Source organism: Lipophrys pholis (genome assembly GCF_963383615.2).
Source record: "Lipophrys pholis genome assembly, chromosome: 3".
Classification (NCBI taxonomy): Eukaryota; Metazoa; Chordata; class Actinopteri; order Blenniiformes; family Blenniidae; genus Lipophrys; species Lipophrys pholis.
The window spans coordinates 30,220,862-30,242,627 of NC_137627.1; the positions used below are offsets into that span (position 1 = coordinate 30,220,862).

Here is a 21,766-nt window from a genome sequence, read left to right on the forward strand (position 1 = left end):
TGGAATTGCGCCTTCTGTGGTAATATTTTTTTATTATGGGCAAATATAATTTCCATTTTCTCATTAATGGTCAGGCCTTGTCTATAAAAAAAGCATTTATGGGTCTTTACAATTTGTCTTCAGTCATACATTATGTTCACTCTTATTATGATATTGATCCTCAGCAGGTAAATGCCACGGCCAAAGAAATATTGATTAATTTTCCAATATCGGTTCATAAAAGCTTGTTTCACTTCCTTTGTCTGGATGTGAAGTTTTTCTGCAGAACTCTTTCTAGTTTTCTTAACTTGTCATATGATCTAAACCAGAGGTGTCAAACATAAGGCACAAAACCACATGGTAAATAATTCAAAGAAAACAGTGATTTAAAAAAACAAAGCACATTTCCAAAGACTGAGACCCGAGCTGCGATACCGGTGATGCTGCTATAGAAGGAGGCTGCATCTTTGTGGGCAAACAAGCCTCAAAGCACGTCTGTCAGGGTGAGTTTGAAAAATATATGCAACAGCTGCAGACGTTTTTAGCACATTTCTCTGTCAGTTTTAGTAAAATTGGATTTATGCTGAAATTGTGCAAATTTTTGGTAATAATTGTCTCGCTTTGTGAAAACATTTCCATCACGTGTACTCTGCGCCACTACCAAGTAAATCTTTAATGTTTAAATGTAAAAGTTATTATTCACTATTGTACTGGTCTGGTCCAGTCAAGATGAAATTGGGTTATATGTGGTCCCCAAATTAAAATGTGTTTGACATCCCTGGTCTATGTTGAAAACTTAGAAATGCTAAAAAGATGCAACACAACATAGCCAAACAGCTTCACACTTGGCTGTTACTGCATTCAGGATGAAGCCTATATCAAAATTGTAATTTTCAGCTTCACACTGTCTTCACTTCTAATTATTATTTTTGACTGAAATAAGATGGCTTATCAAGTATTATCTCTGTAAAATGTGAGTTTCTGACTTGCAGCTATGCAATAAGCATACTATTATGTTAATTTGGGAAATTAAAAAGAAAAAGGAAAAAAAATGAATTAAGTGATTTTGTTGTTTGTTTTGCCTGGAGAGTTGTGATAAGTTTAATTATTACCTGAGCATGCACAACAATAACTTCAGTGCCAAGTCAAAACAGAGAAACATTTATTATATTAATTTAGCAAACACTGTAAATATCTCATTCATTCTCTGGTACATGTGCATGCTAATATTAAGGACATGTTTTATCATCTTTACCTCAATTTTCTCATTATTCATTGTTTCCTTTTTGCTAAATATTTTGTTATCATTTATCTTGTGATAAGTAGATGCTAAAGAGGAAAATATATGTTTTTATTAACTATGTTCACATCAGGTATTAGCTGTGGTATCAATCTGATCTGGCTTAACTTTTATACTCGTATTTTAAACTGGATCCATTTTAAAGTGGATCTTTTGAAAAGGCCCTGTCATTCCACAAAGTTATGTCACTTGTCCTGAACCTGCTGGTTGATGTGTTTTTTTTTGCCTCACAAACCTTATGCAATGCAGCAAACGCGTCTCGACAGAGACTTACTGCCTTCAGTCACAAAGGCGCTGAATTTCTAAGACTGTCAGTGACACAAAAGCGGGATTAGCGCCACCTTTTCACAGCCTTCGAAAGTCATTTCAATCCAAGAGCAGTGGTAAAGTTCACAAGAGGGCACGTTGAAACGGTCAGGGCTCCGACATTTCCAAACACTTGTGTCTGTTTATGCTTAGAAGAGGAATATTGAGGGAAAAACACAAAAGTCAAACCTCAAAAAGCAAATTCATGATTCCCAGGTGCTTTAAAAGCTGTTAAATATCTAATTATAGTACAATGTTGGCCACGTTGTAGGCAAATACAACTCCATTAATTGACCATTATTTTTATTTGACTTGGCATAATAGGCCCATTCATAAAATTTGCCTTTTCCACTTTGAACTGATTTAATGGGTCTCCTTAATGGTTTGCAGTGATACTGCAGGCCCTACAGTGTATATTACTGATCGTGGCTCAGGGCCTGTTGACGAGGCAACGATTTAAAATACAAATGCAAAATTTCTGTTGCGTTTTGAATTGCCTGTTTACACCAAAACGGTGCTCGGAGCCGCTGAAAATGCGGCCTTTAAAAACGGCTCCCAAGTTGTAACTGTTCGTGAAACACTGTGTCTCTGTGAAAACAGATGAAAATGCAACCTTTTGAAAACACTGGGTTAAATAATAAAATAAATTGAATTTCTGCTGAAATTGTACAAATTTTTGGTAATAATTGTCTCGCTTTGTGAAAACGCCGCACCACGGCCATGGTCAATACATGGTACCACGGCCATGGGAAATAATTCTGCAAATGTGGGACTAGATGGCATGACTTCCAGTCTAACAAAACGTAAAAACAATGTTTTTTCTCTTGAAACGTCGTCGTGTAAACGGGGCTCCAGTCTTTTAGCCAAAGATGCATATTTCAACATCGATAGTTTTGTATTTCCCGAGGATGGTTTGTATAGGATTACCAACAACAATAGGCTGTATTTATTACAGGATTCAACCCGTCCTGCATAGATTTCTGGTTCCATATTGATTCAGTGGATCGTACGTCCACAATCGCACCGGCACAATGTGTGCCACTCAAATTAGACACTGCAAAAAGGAGCACATACCTGCTGCCTTCAGATGCCTCCAAAGAGAATTAATCAACTGAAAGGAAAGGCCTTCATACATGAAAGCTGCTAATCTGTAGCGTGCCCTCCTGGCATTACGCTTATAATCAAAGTTTAAAAAAAACAAAAACCTGGGTAATTAGATCTCTGCTGATTGGAGAATGTACAATGAGAGTGAAGCAGACTGGCAAACATGCTTAAAAGGTGTATATGATTTTTAATTAATGGTGCCAAAGGCACAGTAATTCAGGGATGTGTTCCTGGGCCCGTGCAGTGTTTACAGCAGAGAATTATGGCTGTGCATTGAGCATCCAATATTAACCGTTCACTTTGCCCCACATGCACAGAGACTCTCTGAATTGTTTGATGATATTATGCACTGTAGATAGTGGGATCTTCAACGTAATCACTAAATGGTATTGAGGAGAATCTTTCGGGAATTCAGACTTCACACTATCCCTCTAAAAAGTCATTGTATACCCAGTTATGCTGTTAACATGCTGCAGTTGAAGCTAGTGCTTCTCCAGAGGTTTCTATTAATTAGTTCTTTTTAATAACCTTTTATTGGCACCACTTTCTTTTTCAGCTGTGCTGCTGCTGGTTTGTAAAGCATCTTACTTTCAACACCCCCCCCCCCCCCCCCCAAAAAAAAAAAAACCCAACTCTTTTGGAATACAAATTATAATAGACAGTTAGATATTAAAGAATAATAAAGATTTAGATTGTTAAGTACAATACAGAGTACATTTAACAAGTAAAACTATTGTTCCTAAGCCTAAATTCTACTCAATTACAAGTAAAAGTACTGAAGTGAAAGTCCAAAGACCTGTTCCCAAATACTGGGGTGTCAAATATAAGGCTTTTAGGCAAGAAACAGCCTGTAAGAGACTTCAATCTGGCCAACTCACCAAGCAAATTGTAAAGATTTCAAAAAGAATATTGATGTTTTAACAAATATGTTAAGAGTAGCTTGAGATATCGGCATGAGAATGAGCTACCTCTTGGCGATAAAACTATAATCTCAAAGCCATGCTGTCAGTGTGAGTTTGTAAAAACAAGCAGCTATTGGAGTTTCTTTTTAACATTTCACTGTATTTTGCACCAGAAGTTTTCATGTTGAAATTGTACTAATTTTCCAAAGGGATTGTTTCAATCCCCCCCCCTCAAAAATAAACATTTTTATCATCTATACTCTGCGTCACAACAAGAAAAAAGTTTTAAAGTTTATATTTAAAGGTGATAATGGGACTATTTTACTGGTCCGGCCCATTCAATATGAAATTGGGATGTATGTGGGCCCTAAACTAAAATGTGTTTGACACTCCTGATCAAAAGTATTAGTTCCAGTCATTTCATTGAACTAGCCATCTGAATAATCAGCATATTTGTTAAAAAACATTTTAATTCAACAACAAGCAATATCAATTACATTATTTAAAAAAATAAATAAAATGAAGGTATAAAGACACAACTGCTTCTACATTTGTGCAAAATGTCCCAAATCTTAAGAATGTGATCGTCGGGGGAGGTTCTCAGGGATTTGTTGCGCTGCACAACAGCCAGCGGGAACGTTACGAAACCCATAGTGTCATCGGGAGAACCACTCCACACAGAGTATCTGCTGACAGACAAATAGAGCTCTCCAAGCCAGTTTGACCTTCATATTCAAGCACGGTAAATACACAAGACCATGAAGAAGCACAATGTTCACAATCGAATGAAATTTAGCAGAGAAATCAGACAAAAGCTTTCAGTCGTGCCACGGCATCTTGAACCCGATCCCACTCCACCTACGAGCAAATTATGCAACATTTCCCCGATCTGCCAGCGACACGCTGCCAACCTCTCGCAGACCTCTTCATGTGTTACCACACAACTGTCTGAGTCAATTTGTTAGCACGCGGTATCATTCTGAAGTTAAAATACTGCCATGTTGAGTTACAAAACTGCGACTGGACTGTGATGAAGACTCTCTGTCCCCCTGAGAATCTGAGTCATTCTCCTGTCCTTGGCCGTCTGTTCACTGTGTAGCATCAGTTGATTCCACGAGGCAGGCGCCACAATGTTTGTTTGTAATGTTTTTTTTCTTCCCTCCACTGCTTAACTGCAAATATGCTGCATTATGTATAGATGCTGCCCGCAGCTGTAGTCCTCAAGTAAACATAATTCTTGTCGTCAACGTGGAGTCACACGTCTGCTTCACCAGCAGATCTATTAATCCTCTTTTTTCATCCTTGAATATGACTCATTCTCTATGTGTAGATTCAAATTTTACAAATCAGAAAGATTAGTTTGGCTTAGAGAGCGACAGAGAGCGAGAGAGAGAGAGAGAGAGAGAGAGAGAGAGAGAGAGAGAGAGAGAGAGAGAGAGAGAGAGAGAGAGAGAAAAAGAGATAAATAAAAAAGTCAAAACTCGTTGGATAGATGTTGACTTTTTCACTCGATTTTCTCCTTTTCAAATTAAAACCGCGCTTTGGATTATATTCCTTATTTACTTAATTTAACATGGTTTGCCAGAAAAAGTTGCTCAGATAAACTTTTTTTTAAACATGTGCTTGTTTGCTCAGCAATAATACCTTACTCAGTCTCCCCTCCATGCGCACACACATTGATTCTTATGTTTAAGTTCAAAAGCTCAACTTTACAGTTTTTGCATGAACATCCATGAACTGTTTCCCCCTCGTCTCCACACATTAGTCGGTACACGCAGCTTTCTGATCAGACACGACACCAGAGGCATTCATACAAAGATTGTCCTGTTATACTTTGCCAAGATGTACCTGAAAGATTTGTTGCCTTGATGGGAGCAGGTGTTTTGAGCATTGATCGTGGCTTTCCAGATGTGTCAGCTGCCCATGCCATCGGCACGAATGCAGCCTCTGAGTAAGTAAGTAAGTAAGGTTTATTTATATAGCGAATATAGAGAATTGTTGTTAAAGCAGTTAAAAGTGCGTTAAACGATGACAAGTTTGGCACAAATCTAAATTCCTGACCGAGGATGACGATTTGGACCTGAACCCTATGATTCAGGGCTGAGGCGTCACACGCCGTCACGGACAGTCGTGACCTTTTATTATGCGTTACAAGTGGGAGCACGAAATGTGGCGGACAATCACAAATCATTTCGCACGGTCACCAATATTGTTCCGCGGTGTTGCAAACTAATGCGCAAAGCTGTGCCCTGCAATGAGCTGCTCTGCGCCGATGTGTCAATCGTCAATCTCTATCATTAATCTGTCGGGATTGTGGCAAATCGGGAGAATTTGTTATATTCAGTTGTGGATTTTGCTGTGAGAGATGTGTCCAGCTGCCAGGCTGCACTGCGCACCAGAGGAAATGAGAATCACCGTCTCAGTTGCGTCTCGTGGAGGCGCCGGTGTTCGCCCAGGCCGTAAAACAAGTCAGGTCTGCAACTGGGTGTATATATATATATATATATATATATATGACTGCACACACCCCAGTTATTCTACCATCAGCTGCTGAAAAGTTCACACACTCCAGATCGCTCAGCATTCAAAGAAATTCCATACAGTTGGTCAGAGAGGAGGATGCTGCAGGGAGCGAATGCTGTCATGCTGTTTGACGCATAAACACGCATCACAACTAATTACATCACATAACAAATGTCAGGAATGTGGCAGGAACATTATATTGGTAACTCATCGTGCTGATGTGTAAACCCACCTTAAAGCAGGTGCCACTGTTGGATAAAACGAAGAATAGAGGATTTAGTGGAGGAGTGTTCTTCACCTCTGATCACTGACTTAAAGAAACAGAATCCAGTAACAGACTTTCTGATACACATCTTGGCCTCAGGATTGAGACGACAGGATATATCAGAGGTATTTCCTAATTCCCACTCGCCGTCGCTTTTCTCACTGATTGGTGAGTGAATTAATTCATTTTTCTTTATTTGTCAATCGAACTGGTGTATTTTAACAAAAATTTCAACAACAATAGTACTAATAAGTTCACTTATATACCGTAGCAGTTTTTATACTTCAAATGCAACAGAGCAATTAAAAACTTTAAATGGATGAAATGATAGAACAGAAACAAATGCAGCACTAAAACAACAATTGTGGTATTTAAAAAGTAACAAACTGTAAATCTCTCCCTGTATTTCTGTCTCTGTCTCTCTCAGTGTGTAAATAATTACATGGTTTTACACTTACTTTTTTCAAGAGTGCTTTTTTATGTGACCCTTGTCACAAACTTTGAAAATCCCAGGCTTAAATTATTACTACAACCATCTTGACTATTACTGCTCATCATAATAATGATAATAATAATGGTAACATCAGCTAAAACACCTGCAATTAAAACAACTTTTACTGACATAGTGTAAAAAACCTGCGGGTGTTCCAGCCCTTGGTTTGGCTTGCTGGTCATATTTTGGCCCCCAGGGGAAACTAATTGAGGACCCCTGGCCTAGAGGTTAGGGAAGGTTCATATCCCACTGCCTTGTCTCCTTGAGCAAATCCCTTAAGCATATTCAACTTCAACATTGTATATTGCATCTCTGTATATACCTTTTTATTCATGTTTATGGAAAAACACCTGTCGTGTTTGTGAGTGTGCAATGGATAGACATGATGTCACATTTCTTTGTCCTAAATTTATCCAATTAAAACCAGAGACAACATATGCTGCACCCCCACCCCCGATAGATAAATCCACCTTTAGATGTTGTTATTGTTTTGAAAGGCTCTTATCCAATGAAATCCATTGTTACTTAGAGGCCGTCCACACCAGGAAACCGGTTTACCGAAACAAGCTCATTTTGGCCTATCATCCACATGAGGCGGTATTTTAGGAGCCCGACAACCTTTTTTTTTTTTAACACGGGTCCCAGAGTGGGAAAATTGTAAAACCCCGGCTCGTGTTGGCAAAGACGATCATCCATGGAAAAAATATGACGTAATCACCTCCCTCTTCCCCCCACTGTCTGTAATGTCACCAAATAACCACAACAATCACGGACTACAAGCTCCAGTCCAGCTGCAGAAGCTAGAAGCAGGCGGAGCGGGGCCATAGACCTATAAAAGTAGAGCTATATGCTGGTTTATGTGCAGGCGTCTACTTCTAAATTTCTATGTGGTCGGTCTGTCTTCTTCTGCGTTTTTGTTGTGTTTGGTGAGTCACAGCACCCCTAAAGGCCTGGCATGTGTACTACATGCCCTAAAGCCTCGTGTTGAGCCGTGTTCATAGTGAAGTGTGGACGGACGTTTTTGGGAGAAGGCCAGGGAGAAAAAAATCATTTTATCATCGTTTGGATGTACCCTTAACAAAATACAAATGGGAGGAAGTGAAATCACTTTGCATCAATCTGGACAGGGCACTTCACACAAACAATTATAAATGAATACATGTGAACGCTGCCTGGGGTTTTAATGGGTAAACAGAGAAGCGGTCAAAACAGAGACTATTAAATAAAGAATGGCCAACAATAAACCGCAGCAGGCGTCCTTAGATTTTATGTAAGCAATATTAACAGACATAAATCAAGCAGCCCGACACAACAGGAATGGTCAAAAATAGCAGACAGGTGGTGCACTGCTTCACTTCAGGCGGAAGTCATGCGAGAGCGTAAAAGGTCACAGATGGAAAGTCCACCCGAAGCATTCATCCGGACGCAGCCTACACCTGTTGGTCCTTCATGCAGCGTGGTGAGTGTGTCGATCCGGATCACTTAGCATAATTGCCAGGATCATTAATTAAAGTAAACCTTTAATTAAAGTAGAAGCCTCGTTTATTTTATTTTTACCTCTGTGACGACACTGTTAATCTTAAGCACGCGGCAGCAAAACAATTCAATTTTATTTTATTTTCTAGATGCAGCACCTGTCACAAAATAGGACACTTTACATTGAAATATAGAGAAAACCCAAAGAATTGCCATTGTACCTGATGAAACCTGCAGCAAATGTAGACTCAGGGTTAAGAGAAGACAACAAAATCCTCATTTTGGAGCATTATTGGTTCTGTCGAGAAACTGTTGTGCACTTGTTTCTGATTCAAACCTTGTTTGCATAACAACGTTTTTCAAGTGAAAACAGGAGAAAAAGAAAAGATTGATTTTTGAGCCAATTTCAGACACAGAAGATGCTCTGATTTGAATTTACAACATATTTATTTTACAACCCAAACATGTTAAAAGTACACACGTATACATTTACATAAAATATTTAAAAACTATAAATAGAATAGACAAAATAGCATCATATGACAATGCCAGAAAAAATGTTTTGCATTCAAGTTTAACATAAACAATGTGGTTGAATGCTCGAGCTACAGTAAAACACTAAAAAGTGCAAATAGAAAGTGTGTCTTGTATTGCTTGTGAACTGAAGTCGGATTTTGCATCATACAATCTATTAAAACATTCCACTTTGGTGTGTTGTCCTGGGGAGTTGTCGTACTTCCTTGTGGCAACGTAATCCTGAGCACTGGCTTGCTTGTCAGTGTTCTTAGGCTGGACTTGCTTTACCAATGCTCTTTCTGGAATCTAGCACAGGAATACATACAATGTCAGGACAGTTAAAGCCTCTGGGAAATCTAAGTCTTGTAAAGAAGATGTAGCAAAAATCCTTGCGATGATGTTCATCATAGTAAATCAACCACTGATTCTTACTTCCCTGCAACCAAAGTCACCCACCTGAATTCTTGAAAGGTTTTGCACACTTACCTGAAAACTCCATGCTCACTAATCGTTACATTATTTCAGATGTATGTGTGACTTAAAACATTGTGAGTCATTATAAACTATTGATATTCCAGACTTTCCAGCAGGACTTCAAAGATGCATTCATTTCTCACATTATTGAACGAAAAGATCTGACGTGAGAGGCCACGACTGCATGCACTTTGTCATTATGTATAATCTGAGGTGCAGTCATATGTTACATGATCGAGTGATTGATATGTGATCGCATGCTGAAAATAGGCAGCCCGTTGTCATTTATGCGTCCTTCTCCCAGTTTTTCTGCTTTGCTTTGTGCACCTACAAATGGGATGAAGAGAAATGATTTCGGCGTCTCCCTGCTACTTGTCTCATTGTTTTATAACAGATTGTATATTTGCCTTACACATGTATGTTCTAACTTCTTTGGAGACACTACAAATGGGAGAGTGAGTTGTAAAAAAAAAAAAAAAAATGATGCATGACTGTCAGCCCACATTTGCATGTTCCTCCTGCTGTTCAGCTTCTGTCTGCCATACAAGTTCCACGTACGCTTCCTTCCTCTCGATCCCTTGAAAATAAAATGTCATTCTTTGAACTGCAGCTTTGATGTAAAGTTTACATCTTTGAAGTTTCCTGTTGTGTGAGCCACTTGTCTTTCATCACTTGAAATGTGTAGTTTTAACTTGTTCTGAAGTGTTTGTTTCCTATCTATTGTACCTGCGTGTTGGATTAAACTCTTACATTAGTTTTTGACTTTGAATAGCAACAAGGCACATTACAAAATCTATTAAAAGACGTGTTTCTCTGGGGAGAAAACGCTAAATGCTACAAAATCATTAGCAAAAATATCCTTACCTACAAATCATGTCGCCCAATTTATTTGTCCATTCTTGTAATTGGGTTGCTAATGAGTTGATTAAGGGCTTAAACACGGTGGATGGGGATGTGTGTTAGCAGTTTTCCAAAGCAGGCATTGAGTGGCACTTCCTGTAGCTGTCAGCAACTGAAGCAGGACGGCATAGTCCAAGGCCTCCTAAGTAAAGGTCCCCCGTTTGCCACTGTTATATAGTGAGTGAAGGCGAAGGTGATCAGTTCTGGCAGCCCCAGAAACCTGTCCTGGCCATCTGGAGTACTCGATCCTCGCCCGCAGAGGCCTCGTCTAGGTGCATGTGGCATGCACACGCATCCACACAGGCCGGCGTTAAGCACAGTGAGACAGTCGGACCTTTGCTTGCAAGACCAATATCGGCTGAATGCAACTACCCTGACCTCATTTAAGTTTTGACTTTGAACAATTTTTGAGGACTTTTAAGCTTGTGAAATCTCTTTTTGAAGAAGAAATGCTGTAATATTCATCCAAAGAACCTCATCTTCTCCTCTCCCACTTGTCCTTTATCCATCAGCCGAATGAGTGGCACAGCGTTGTTGTCTGGATGCAATAAATATCTCATCTCAGATGTATCCTGGTGAAATGGCTGTGATGATGCCGTTTTTCAACAGCTCTTCCACTTGCAGTGCTACATTCCTGTACATTGAAGCACAGCCGTGTCATGGTCATTAACCCGCAGCAGGGCCACTGTGCCTCCGTGCCCATTACTGCACCGGTGTTGGAGGGCTGGGGGAGAAATGGAGTGTGCGGCGTGAAGTGTGTATGAAGCACAAACTGTGACTCTCTGGGACAGTGGACATTTACTGCTTGTGTAGGGGCTGTGCCTGATATGTTAATATCGCTAATTGTCTCCTAATTAGATGCGAGTCAGTGAGTCGTGTTTTAATACTCTTCAGGGATCATTACTGAGAGAGAGGAAATTCATCTCTCCCGATGAATGGCAGTCAGGTCAGCAGGAATTCTGACATCAGAACCGAGGTACTGATGGGAAGATGAGGGAGAGCTCCAGACTGATGGCTCTGTGCGCCATAGTGACGTTACTTAAGCACTGGATGTTCAGCGTGGTGCAGAGCGGCCCTGCGAGTTAATCACACATTAATAGGAGCTCTATGTGGTGATTTAACGTTCACAGACAGCATGGGACTGGAGCCAATAAGCCTTGGAAGGAGATACTGTGTGATGTTCATATGTGAGATGTCGGTTTGTATATCAGAGCAGTGTATTTTAAAGTGTGGGGCGGGCCTCCCCTGGGAGACGCCACAGAGCTGCAGGGGCAGCAGAAAGCTAGGAGTCAGGATGGCGCCTTTTACAGTTTCCCTTTTGATTTTTGAGACGAAATCATGATAGAAAAGGACTTGTAAAACTACAAACTGTTCTTTCAAACCACTCATTTTCAGTTCTAAATCTTTTGTAAGTATAATGGAGACAAATTTGAATAATAAAAAAAAGCTTTAGCTTTGCATGGAATATAAATCTTCAAGAGGGCAACAAGCCTGTTTACTAAACTAATAGTTTTAAGGGTTGATCCCTGCCTATCTATTTTCCATATGTGAATATTACCAAAACAAGATGAAGAAAAAAAATGAAGCTTGTCACATTAGTTACTTTTAAAAGTCTTACTGCTACTGCAATGCTTCAAGTCCCACTAATCATCTGACCTCCGGCCTTATACACATCCATATCAATGGACAATTACAACTTTTCTGACGCTACATTATACTTTTAATGTATATTTTCAGGGGTGTATTGTATACTGCACATATCAGGGGTATATTGCATATTTCAGAGATTTATTGTATTATATATTGCACAGTCAGGGGTATATTGTTTTATATATGGCACATCTCGAATTTATTGTCGTGTAAACGGGGCCTAATGACCGTCTAAATGAGCAAAAATGACACTTTCTGAAAAAGCGCAGGCTCAGACTGATGGGCCGTCCACACCAGGAAACCGGTTAACCTAAACAAGCTGTTTTTGGCCTGTCATCCACATGACCGCGGTGGTTTAGGAGCCTGAAGACGGTTTTTTTTTAACACTGGTCCCAGAGTGGGAAAATTCTAAAACCCCGGCTCGTGCCGTCCAACCCCCCCGGGGTGTGGACGGCAAAGTCGGCAAAGACGATCATCCGTGGAAAAAAGGTGACGTAATCGCCCCCTTCTTCCCCCCACCGCGGTCCGCAACGTCACCTATTAACCATAACAATCACGGACTACAAGCTCCGGTGAAGCTACTGAAGCTGGAAGCAGAAGAGTTATTAAAACTAGAGTTATATAATGGTTTATATGCAGCAGTCTACGTCTAAATTTCTATGTGGTCTGTCTTCTTCTGCTTTTTGTTGTGTTTGGTGAGTCACAGCGCCCCTAAAGGCCTGGCATGTGTATTGCATGCCCCGAAGCCTCGTGTTGAGCCGGAAGTTTTTTGGGAGAAGGCCAGGGAGAAAAAAGATCGTTTTATCATCGTGTGGATGTACCCTGAAATGCTACTGCTAACTACATCACTTGTGTTTCTATCGTTTCCGTGTAAATGTGAAATATTTCTAAAAGGAAAACACAAAAAAAAGGTGCATTTTCACTTGAAACCCTGTTGTGCATGTGAATGGGGCCTTATACTTTTGGTACAGACTTCTTGCATGGACAACTCATCCACAAAACTGCAACCCCGGACAACTTGTCCACGGATGCGATTTCAGAAAGGCGGGCTTCCGACACGTTAACGAGCACCTGAACACATCATTCAAAGCTGTCATCTATGAAGCGGTGTTTTAACCTTTAAGATTTATTTGGTTTTAGAAAAACATTTCTGAAAACGTATTTCTGAAGACCGTATCTGAGCCAGTGCACCCCCGTTGAGTTTGTGCTCTGGTTTGTGCTCTGGGCAGCTGCCAATGTTTATGTTTTTGTGTCAAATATACTTAATATCTTGTGTTTTTGTGTCAAATACACTTCATAATCCTTCCAAATGTGCCAAATATTCTTTGAAATTCAATCCTTCAAGTCAATAATGCTGAAAAAGAGTTGTCCGGGTTTGCAGTTTGTGGACGAGTTGTTCGTTCACCGCGTGAGGGAATCCCTGAGTCATATGTTTAACACACCTGCATAGCTTTGTGCAAAAAAATACACAACCAAACTGCTATTATTAAACTATGTCAACACAGTAGTTTTACATAATATTGTCTCTATTTCTGTTTTTATGCATCAACTGTATAGAGTGACAATGTATGTGGGATGTAGAGGAAGAGGGATCATTTGCCGGCTGCATTAGGGTTTTATGCATACATACCCAGGATGGGGCATTGACTGCAGCACCCTATCCAAGGACATGTCATTCATATGCATACAGCTCAGTCTGGTATAGATATTCTTTATATGGATGCTACAACATGACAAGGGCTTTGAAATGGAGCGTTTACACAGTAGTTTTAATAAACCTGATTTCACATGCTCTTGCTCTGTACCTAATCCAGGCTGTGATATATACACATACTCTAACTGAATAACTATTGTTTCATTTTTCCTGCTTTTCAAATGTGATTTAAACCTGAAATTGTCCCCTTTTTGGGTTGAAAATCTGCCCCGAAAGGTTTAGTTTTTAGTTCTCTATGGCCTCGTTTACACGACAACGAATTTGAGTGTATCCGCAAAACTTTCTTCACTTTTGGGGGGTCCGTTTACACGACACCAGTGTGCGGATGCACTGTATCCACAAAGTTAACAATCCGGCTCCCAAGGTGGAAAGATTCTTTCACGGCACTAATCCCTCCTGCAGAGGCTGATGGAGGCTACAGAGCCTGTTACTGCGCATGCACATCTCTCCCCCTCCCTCCTGCCCCCCCAGTTGTAAACAAACATGGGGGTCCGTAGTGGTACGACCCGCGGTCCATATTCTAGTTTGATCGTCCAGATCAGTAGTTTAATAGTTGAGACTCACCCCTGATAGCATCCGATGCATCATCAGTCAATACAGATGTCGGGTTTTCTCCATTTTCTTCACGTTTATAGTGTTTTGTTCTCTGCAAACACGTCTACGTCGTTTCATTACAAAATCAAGCAACAGCGCCCTCCAGTGGCCTGGCATACCAACTACATCGTTGTCTCTGTGTCCGCTGCTGCAGTGTAAACGCAGTCTTTTTTTTTTTTTTTTGCGGATTAGATGTTGTCACATGAAACGTTGTCGTGTAAACAGGGTCTAAACCTTGCCAGGTATTTACCTGTTTCTGTTTTTTTCTATTCTGTCTCAAAGTCTGTTGTTTGTATGGTTCTCACCAGCTGGGGTGAGGTGCAGGAGACAAAGGCAGATGTGTCCCTGTTCATTTTTGAAGTGTCAGAGTTAAATCTTGCAGATTTACATGTGTGTATGTGTGTGGGTGTGTGTGCTCTGCTTGTGTGTGATGTTGCTTGTGTTTGGGTGTGTTTCATCCCCCCCTCCATGTGTTGTCTCTGTTTGTGGTCCACAGGTCCTCCGCTGCATTGTTCATCCGCCTCCTCCTCCCCTGTTGAGCAGCTCCCATACCCTCCCCCTTGCATTGCAGCCAATGAGAGCCTAGGAGGGTTGCTAGGTAACTGTGCGGCTCAGCCAGCCCAGGACTCTGACTCTGAGGATGAATTTGGCCCCAATTCATTCTTAGTTAAAACTGGCTCAGGGAACCTGTATGCTCCTGCCACTGCAACTGCTGATGGTGAGTTGGTTTTCAAACTACTGTTGCTTTCTGGAGGTTAGCCTTCCCCTGCTCTTGGATATGTTGTGTTATAGGTCACGCAGATGGCTACAGGCAAGAATATGTCCCTTTTTTTCTGAACACCGTGAGGGAGTGCAGAAACTTTGAGTCGATATATAGCCTGAGGAAATGTACAGAACTCTCTGAAGCGAGGTCTGCAAAGTTCAGAGCCTCGTTCAAAGAGATGGACGATTTTGGTTCAGCGGGAGATATTTGTCACTGATATTCCTCGTCAATTTCAAAGCTCAGTGGTGGGAGTATCCATCCACAGGCTCTCTGTAGAAGTTCCAGAAACAGCAGCCTGCATACAGCTCTGATTGAAAGTAAACAAGAAAAATGTTTTAAAATCTGGTGGAATGCGGCATCCTCACGTAACGCCGCTAACGGACACAAAACAGTATCAAAAAACACACGCTTGAACTTTTGTGATAGCTGAACCAGTGATTGTTGAGTTAGATTAGTTCTGAAGATTCCCTACGTGCCTTCTCATTAATAAATGTCAGCCACTCGTTCCTCATGAAACGCAACGTCTCCTGCTGTTGACTTACTCCTCATTCAGACTGACAGAATGACATTTGTGCTCAGACTGCTAACATGGTGTTGACAGTTGACCAAAAAAAAAAAACCACAAGTGCCTAAAAAACATGCAGGATTTGCAGTCAGGATCTGTTTTGAATTCTCTGCGTATTTAACTCAATTATATAATTATTATGGGGATTTAATTTGTAGCGAGTTGTGTGTGGGAAACATAATGGTTCGGCTGGTCTATTGGTTGGAATTGTGTTGCTGATGTATTGCATTTCGATCCTGATCGCGATGGATTCATAGACTCTTGTGTATTCATTGCTGGCTTGGGAGGCCATCATACTTACTAATTCATTGTACCCTTGTTTATAAGAACAAAAATTATTGTGCTCATGCATATGAAAAATGCACGGGCATGAGACCGTTTCCAAGTATTTCCTCTAGGCAGGAAAACCAAATTTATTATTATGGTCACAAAATATCACACTTGGAAGTGTATCAAGTTATATTTTGTTGTTTATGATTAATCTGTATGAAAGTATGAAATATTGTCATTCCAACTTTGTGATTTATGCAATGCATATCGCCCACAAGCCTGCATTCAAATGCAGAATAAGGTGTCTTATGGTATTTGAATGTGGTTATGTGCGCTATCTCAACAGCTGCAGCCACTTGCTTCTAAGCCACTGGTGCAGCCAAGCCAAACCAAAATAAAAAGATCTAAATAATTGATCAAGCCTACAAGTTAACTACCCAAAGGGTTGAATTACATCAAACTCAGAAGTGCCCCAGCTGACTGCTCGGAGAGCCTGCAGAGTGAGTTATTAATCCCTCCGCAAATCTCCGCACTAATTCCTCAGTCGCAGTGACATGACTGTGCTTAAGGGGACGCGGGTGGGGGCCAAAATGGCCTTTACTGCACCAGATTTGTCTCATAACAATGACACTGATTTGCATAGGTGCATCGTTTAGGTCAGCCTCGGGCCGTCAGTGAGGGGTCTCGGACTTTGAAGCGTTATCTGCCCTGTATTAGCACCTTGACTGTCCTCAGGCTTTGTAAGACTCAAGTTTCACTGCTGGATCATGCCATTGGGCACGACACCTTTTTTTTTTCTTATATCACAATAATATTAGAGCAGGAGCCTTGATAATACCTACCGTGGTCATTTTTTAACCACTCCCTCTTTGCTGGTGTTGGAAATGTTTCAAATCCAGTTTTAGTTATGGATTTTATACCCCGTTTACACAACTTTTCAAGTGAAAATATTTTTGTGTTTTTGTTTCAGAAAAAGTTTGGCATTTACACAGCAATGATTTGAAAATAATGTCCGTTTACAGAAATGCTGACAATTATGTAGTTTGTATGTAACGTCACTAGTGGTTGTTGTTTGTTTTTGTAACGAAACCACACACATATGCACAGTACGTTATAATCATTAACAGCCTATGGACGTTCTTTTGGACACACGACCAAGGTCGGGCGCGTTCACATGCCCCTGTTTGATGTGGACCAGAGTTCTCTTTACGGACTTTCTGGAAAAGTCTGTTTCGTTTGGGGAAATGTGAACGGACCCAAAACTTGGTTATGGATTTTTCAAGCAGAATCTGGTCCCCTTCAAAACATCAGTCTCGGTCGTCTTTCAAACAGACTTTCAAGTGGGCGGGGTGAGGGTTGAGAGGACGTGACATAGAGCACAATGCATTTTGGATGCGCGAATCTGAAAAGGACGCGGAAAAGAAAGTGAGAGTCCTGTAACATTTGTTTTCTCCTGGAAAGTGGCTCCTGCACAGACGTGGAGTGGTGAGGAAGTTGTTCCTTTACAAACTATCTTTCTAGCTGGTGGGGTGAGAGGACAGGGGAGAACATGATGTGCGCAATGCATTCTGGGTAGTAAACAAATAGCTAACCCCGCGAATCAAAAGAAGCAGAAGCAGAAAGAAAAAGTTGCAAAATATCTCAGACTAGGGGTATACGTGGAGTAGTCAGGAAGAAGTGAAGAGGAAGAAGTAGTGATAAAGGCGCTTACTGATATCTGGTCTGAACACTATTAATCGCAGTTGTTTGTGGTTACCCATTAGCCACGGGCTAACTAGCCTAGCCTAGCTAAAGTGGCGAGACTTCCGGTTTCGGTCCGGACCAATCAATGAGTCGTGTTTCTTCTTTACTTCCTCTCTGGTCATTTTACAGATGGTTTGGTGTGAAAAATACTCAGCTCCCCTCCTCCCAAGTGAACTAAGGCCCCATTTACACGACAACGAATTCGGCACCAGTTTGCGGATGCACTGTATCCGCAAAGTTTTTAATCCGGCTCCTAAGGTGGAAAAATTCTTTCACGGCGCAAATCCCTCCTGCAGAGACTGATGGAGGCTACAGAGCCTGTTACTGCGCATTCACATCTCTCCCCCTCCCTCCTGCTCATCCAGTTGTAAACAAACATGGCGGCCACGTAGTGGTACGACCTGCGGTCCATATTCTAGTTTTATCATCCAGATCAGTAGTTTAATAGTTTAGACTCACTGATAGCATCCGATGTGTCATCAGTCCATACGGATGTTGGGTTCTCTCCATTTTCTTCACGTTTATAGTGTATTGTTCTCTGCAAGACGTCTATGTAGTTTCATCATAGAATCAAGCAACAGCGCCCTCGTGTGGCCCGGCATTCTAACTACATCGTTGTCTCTGTGTCCGCTGCTGCAGTGTAAACACACTCCTTTTTTTTTGCGGATCATGTGTTGTCACGTGAAATATTGTCGTGTAAACAGGGTCTTAGTCCCCGGTGAACGAAGAACTCGTCCACAAAACTGCAACCCCGGATAACTTGTCCATAATTATTTTTTTCAGTATTATTGATTTGAAGGATTGGATTATTAAGTATATTTGACACAAAAACATGAACATTGGCAGCTGCCCAGAGCGCAAACTCAACAGGGGCGCACCATGCACTGGCTCAAATAAGGTCTTTTTTGGAAACAAATAGGCTGTGCAGTTGAAAAGTTAAAACACTGCTTCTTAGCTTTGAGTGAAGCGTTCAGGAGCATCAGGTAAGCCCGCCTTCCTACGTGTTAACGAGCTGCGGGATCATACAGTAGCGAAGTTACATGCTAAACATGATTAAAATATGACTGATACAGTCATTAGCAAGCTGGAACATGCAGCACACGGCAGTGCTGAAGTTTCGGCGGGGGGGGCAAGCCATATGATACTATACTAAATTTATATGGACATATACCAGATATATGAAAAATATATAAAATATCAATTAGAAATAATATGTAAAAGTACAGTGTACAGGATTTATTTTCTCTGAAAAATTCTGAAATCTCATCCGTGGACAAGTTGTCCACTGAGTCCTAGACTATCCAATGTGAAAGGCCACGCTTTTTGGGCCGGGATGGACCGGGTTTTTGAGTGGTCCCACAGAAAGAATTGTGGATGGTATGGATACAACCGCGACCACCGGCTACGATTTTCTATCACCCCTCGTTGAGGTACCCAGCACTGAGGATCGGGTCTGTGAGGAGGAGCAACAACGCAGCTGTCTGCTGATTGGCAGTAACAATCGCCACACTCTCGACTTGCCCGCAATATTTAAATATGTCATTGACCGTAAACCCTCCCATTGTTGTTTACATACTCCGCTTTGCGCTCAATGGTTGTTTTGTTCACTGGGTTTATTGAAACGTCGGCGCGCGACACAACAACGAGGTGCAGCAGCTCCTCTTGTAACGGGAGGAAGAGATTCAGCAGGAGCTGGACGCTGCTGTTTACAATGAGAAAGTTTGTGCTGTGTCACAAAGAACGATTCGGACGGCGGCGGGCGGCTTCTCGCGGCGGCTTCTGCATTCTTCGCCCAACGCGTCCCGGCTTCCTTCGCGACCCTGCTTACATATTAACCGTACCTTCTGAGGTGAGACCGCGGAGTTGGGCCTGGGTGCGCTTTGCCGTACCGTAGCCTCCCGCTCCGCCACGCACTGCACGGTGGAACCGCAGCTTATTTAAACATAGTTTTAATAGAGCATGATTGAAGTCTGTCTTTTGTCTTTGTGTTTTCTATATCAGGATCATATAAATGAGGTGACTTGCCAGCATTACAACAAAATCGCATTTCTATTCTAAAAATCTAAAATTGGGATGAAATTGCTTCATTAAAAGAATTCTCCCACCAAAATGACATTGTAAAGAATGTAATGAATAAGACTTCAATCACAGAGTCTAACAAGGAGCAGTCATAACGGTGCAAATATATTTAAGCTCTCAGATTTTTGGGGGCTCAATTAACAACGGGATAACTTTCTATGTCTCCACTAGAAAGACACGGTGTTGTCTCAGTGGTGGCAAATATTATATCTAACTAAATAGTTATGACAACTCAGGCTGGTTACTGCAGAATTAAAAGACTTTTTTCGAAACCTGTTCGGTGTTTAGTGGAAGAGTTAGCGAGCGCGTCATAAGGTGGCAAAGCTAATTTAAGCCTCAGCAAGGTGTAGAATGAAGAAGATCACACATTTCCTGAACTGTTTAATCAGACATCAAGAAAATGAACCTGTAATGTTGACTTTTTTTATCATTTTTTTTATGCCTATGTTGGAAATTGTGGAAAGTAAGTTGATGTTGACAGGAACTGAGTATGCATTTCAGGGCTCCAGTGGGAATTACCTGAGCAAAAAGAGGCAATTTGAAAGCCGCCATGGCAAAAAATGACTGGGATTCAAATCAACATCGTTTTGACATGCGGGTCAGCTATTGAAGAAATATTTGAAATTGAAGTTGACACAGCGCAGGGAAAATGTACTTTTTTCATTGTCGGTAAACAACCACAGAAAATGTGTAGGCCTAAAATAATTGGCTCGGTGTATCTGTTGCTCTAGAAAACAGGTGGTATTTTTTATCACTTCAGATTACATTTGCTCAAGGTCATCTCCGAGCCTGCATACAGGACTTAAAATGTTCTGCTGGATTTCCAACAAGTAAATGCTCTCAGCAGCGTGCCGTTATTCACATTAGTAACCTCCCAGGCTGCGGTGTTTATTTTAAGGGGGGGGGGGGGTCCTATTTCGATTGTGAGGAACACCGAGCAATGGTTTCTCCAAAGCTGATGAGGCTGCTCGCTGAAGCCTACAGTCCTTTTGTGCAGCATGTGTTTCGGTGTGGCCCTGGGCTTTCTCTGAGGGGCTTCTTCCCGTGGAGACTGCCAGTGCGAGCCCGCTGTCATGCTGGGCCGCAGGATCTGAAGACACTACAACCTCCCGGCATTAGCATCTCTTAATGCAAAACAGCATGGGGTCATTCGGTGTTGGCTTTTGGTGCGGGCGGGGTCCCGTGGTGAAAGGGGCAGCACACCACAGTCTCACAGCTGACCAAGCAGGAATGCTGAGCCCCGCCGAAGGCTTGGGGACGTGGCTGCAGATGAATGTGTATACGTCTTCATTTGAACCGCTTAATCACCCCCCTGCGTCGGGATGGATCGGGAGAAATGTGGTTAAAAGAGGTCACACCAGAAAGTAATTCAACCACAGACACCATGAGGAATGAAAGTATTCGAGGCTACTAAATTATAATTTAATGAGCAGCACATGGCACTCGCATGCTCTGCCCCTTTTCATTGAACGTGCGAGTTTCCAGTCGACATATGAAAATGAATCGGCGTTTATGTGGTGATCTGACTATTTGTCCGTTTGTTGATTGTACGACAACTCGTCCACAAAACTGCCACCCCGGACAACTCGACGACAGATGAGATTTCAGAATTGTTTGGAGGAAATATATCCTGTACAATGGACTTTTACATATTGTTATTACTAATTAATATTTTATATATGTTTCATATATCTAGTATATGTCCATATATATTTAGTATAGTATCATATGGCTTTGTTCCTCTAGAGAATTGCTCAGATTTATCTTATCACACCTACACTGGCCTGGTCACACCTCATATCTAACCCTAACCCTAAAGACTGCTTCATAATGAAAAATATGTCTTATGTTTTTGTGTCAAATATACTTAACAATCCTCCCAAATGTGTCAAATATACTTTGAAATTCTTCAAATCAATAAGGCTGAAAATATTAGTCGTGGATGAGATGTCCAGAACCACATGGACAAGTTGTCCAGGGTTGCAGTTTTGTGGACGAGTTGTCCATGGACGAGTTCGCCCACGAAGACCAAGGGTAATGCATTTTTCATTGTATGATAATTGCAGACCATCTGTGCCCTCTAACAAAATCTTCAACCACTTGATGGATACGTGGCAGAGTGACATACAGAACAGAGCATGCATAACCAC

The 21,766-nt window shown here is 41.4% G+C and overlaps 1 protein-coding gene across 2 annotated transcripts in view; it reads left to right on the top strand.

Annotated features, from left to right (window-relative positions):
• The window catches only part of tenm4 (teneurin transmembrane protein 4), a 178,032-nt gene that overhangs the window by 34,886 nt on the left and 121,380 nt on the right, over nt 1-21,766 (top strand). The window contains exon 3 of one of the 2 annotated variants that reach the window (XM_080459788.1): nt 14,693-14,914. The exons of the other annotated variant lie outside the window; for it this stretch is intronic. Coding sequence (XP_080315914.1) covers nt 14,693-14,914 — 222 coding nt within the window. The remainder of the gene's footprint in view (nt 1-14,692; nt 14,915-21,766) is intronic. 2 annotated transcript variants of the gene reach the window in all.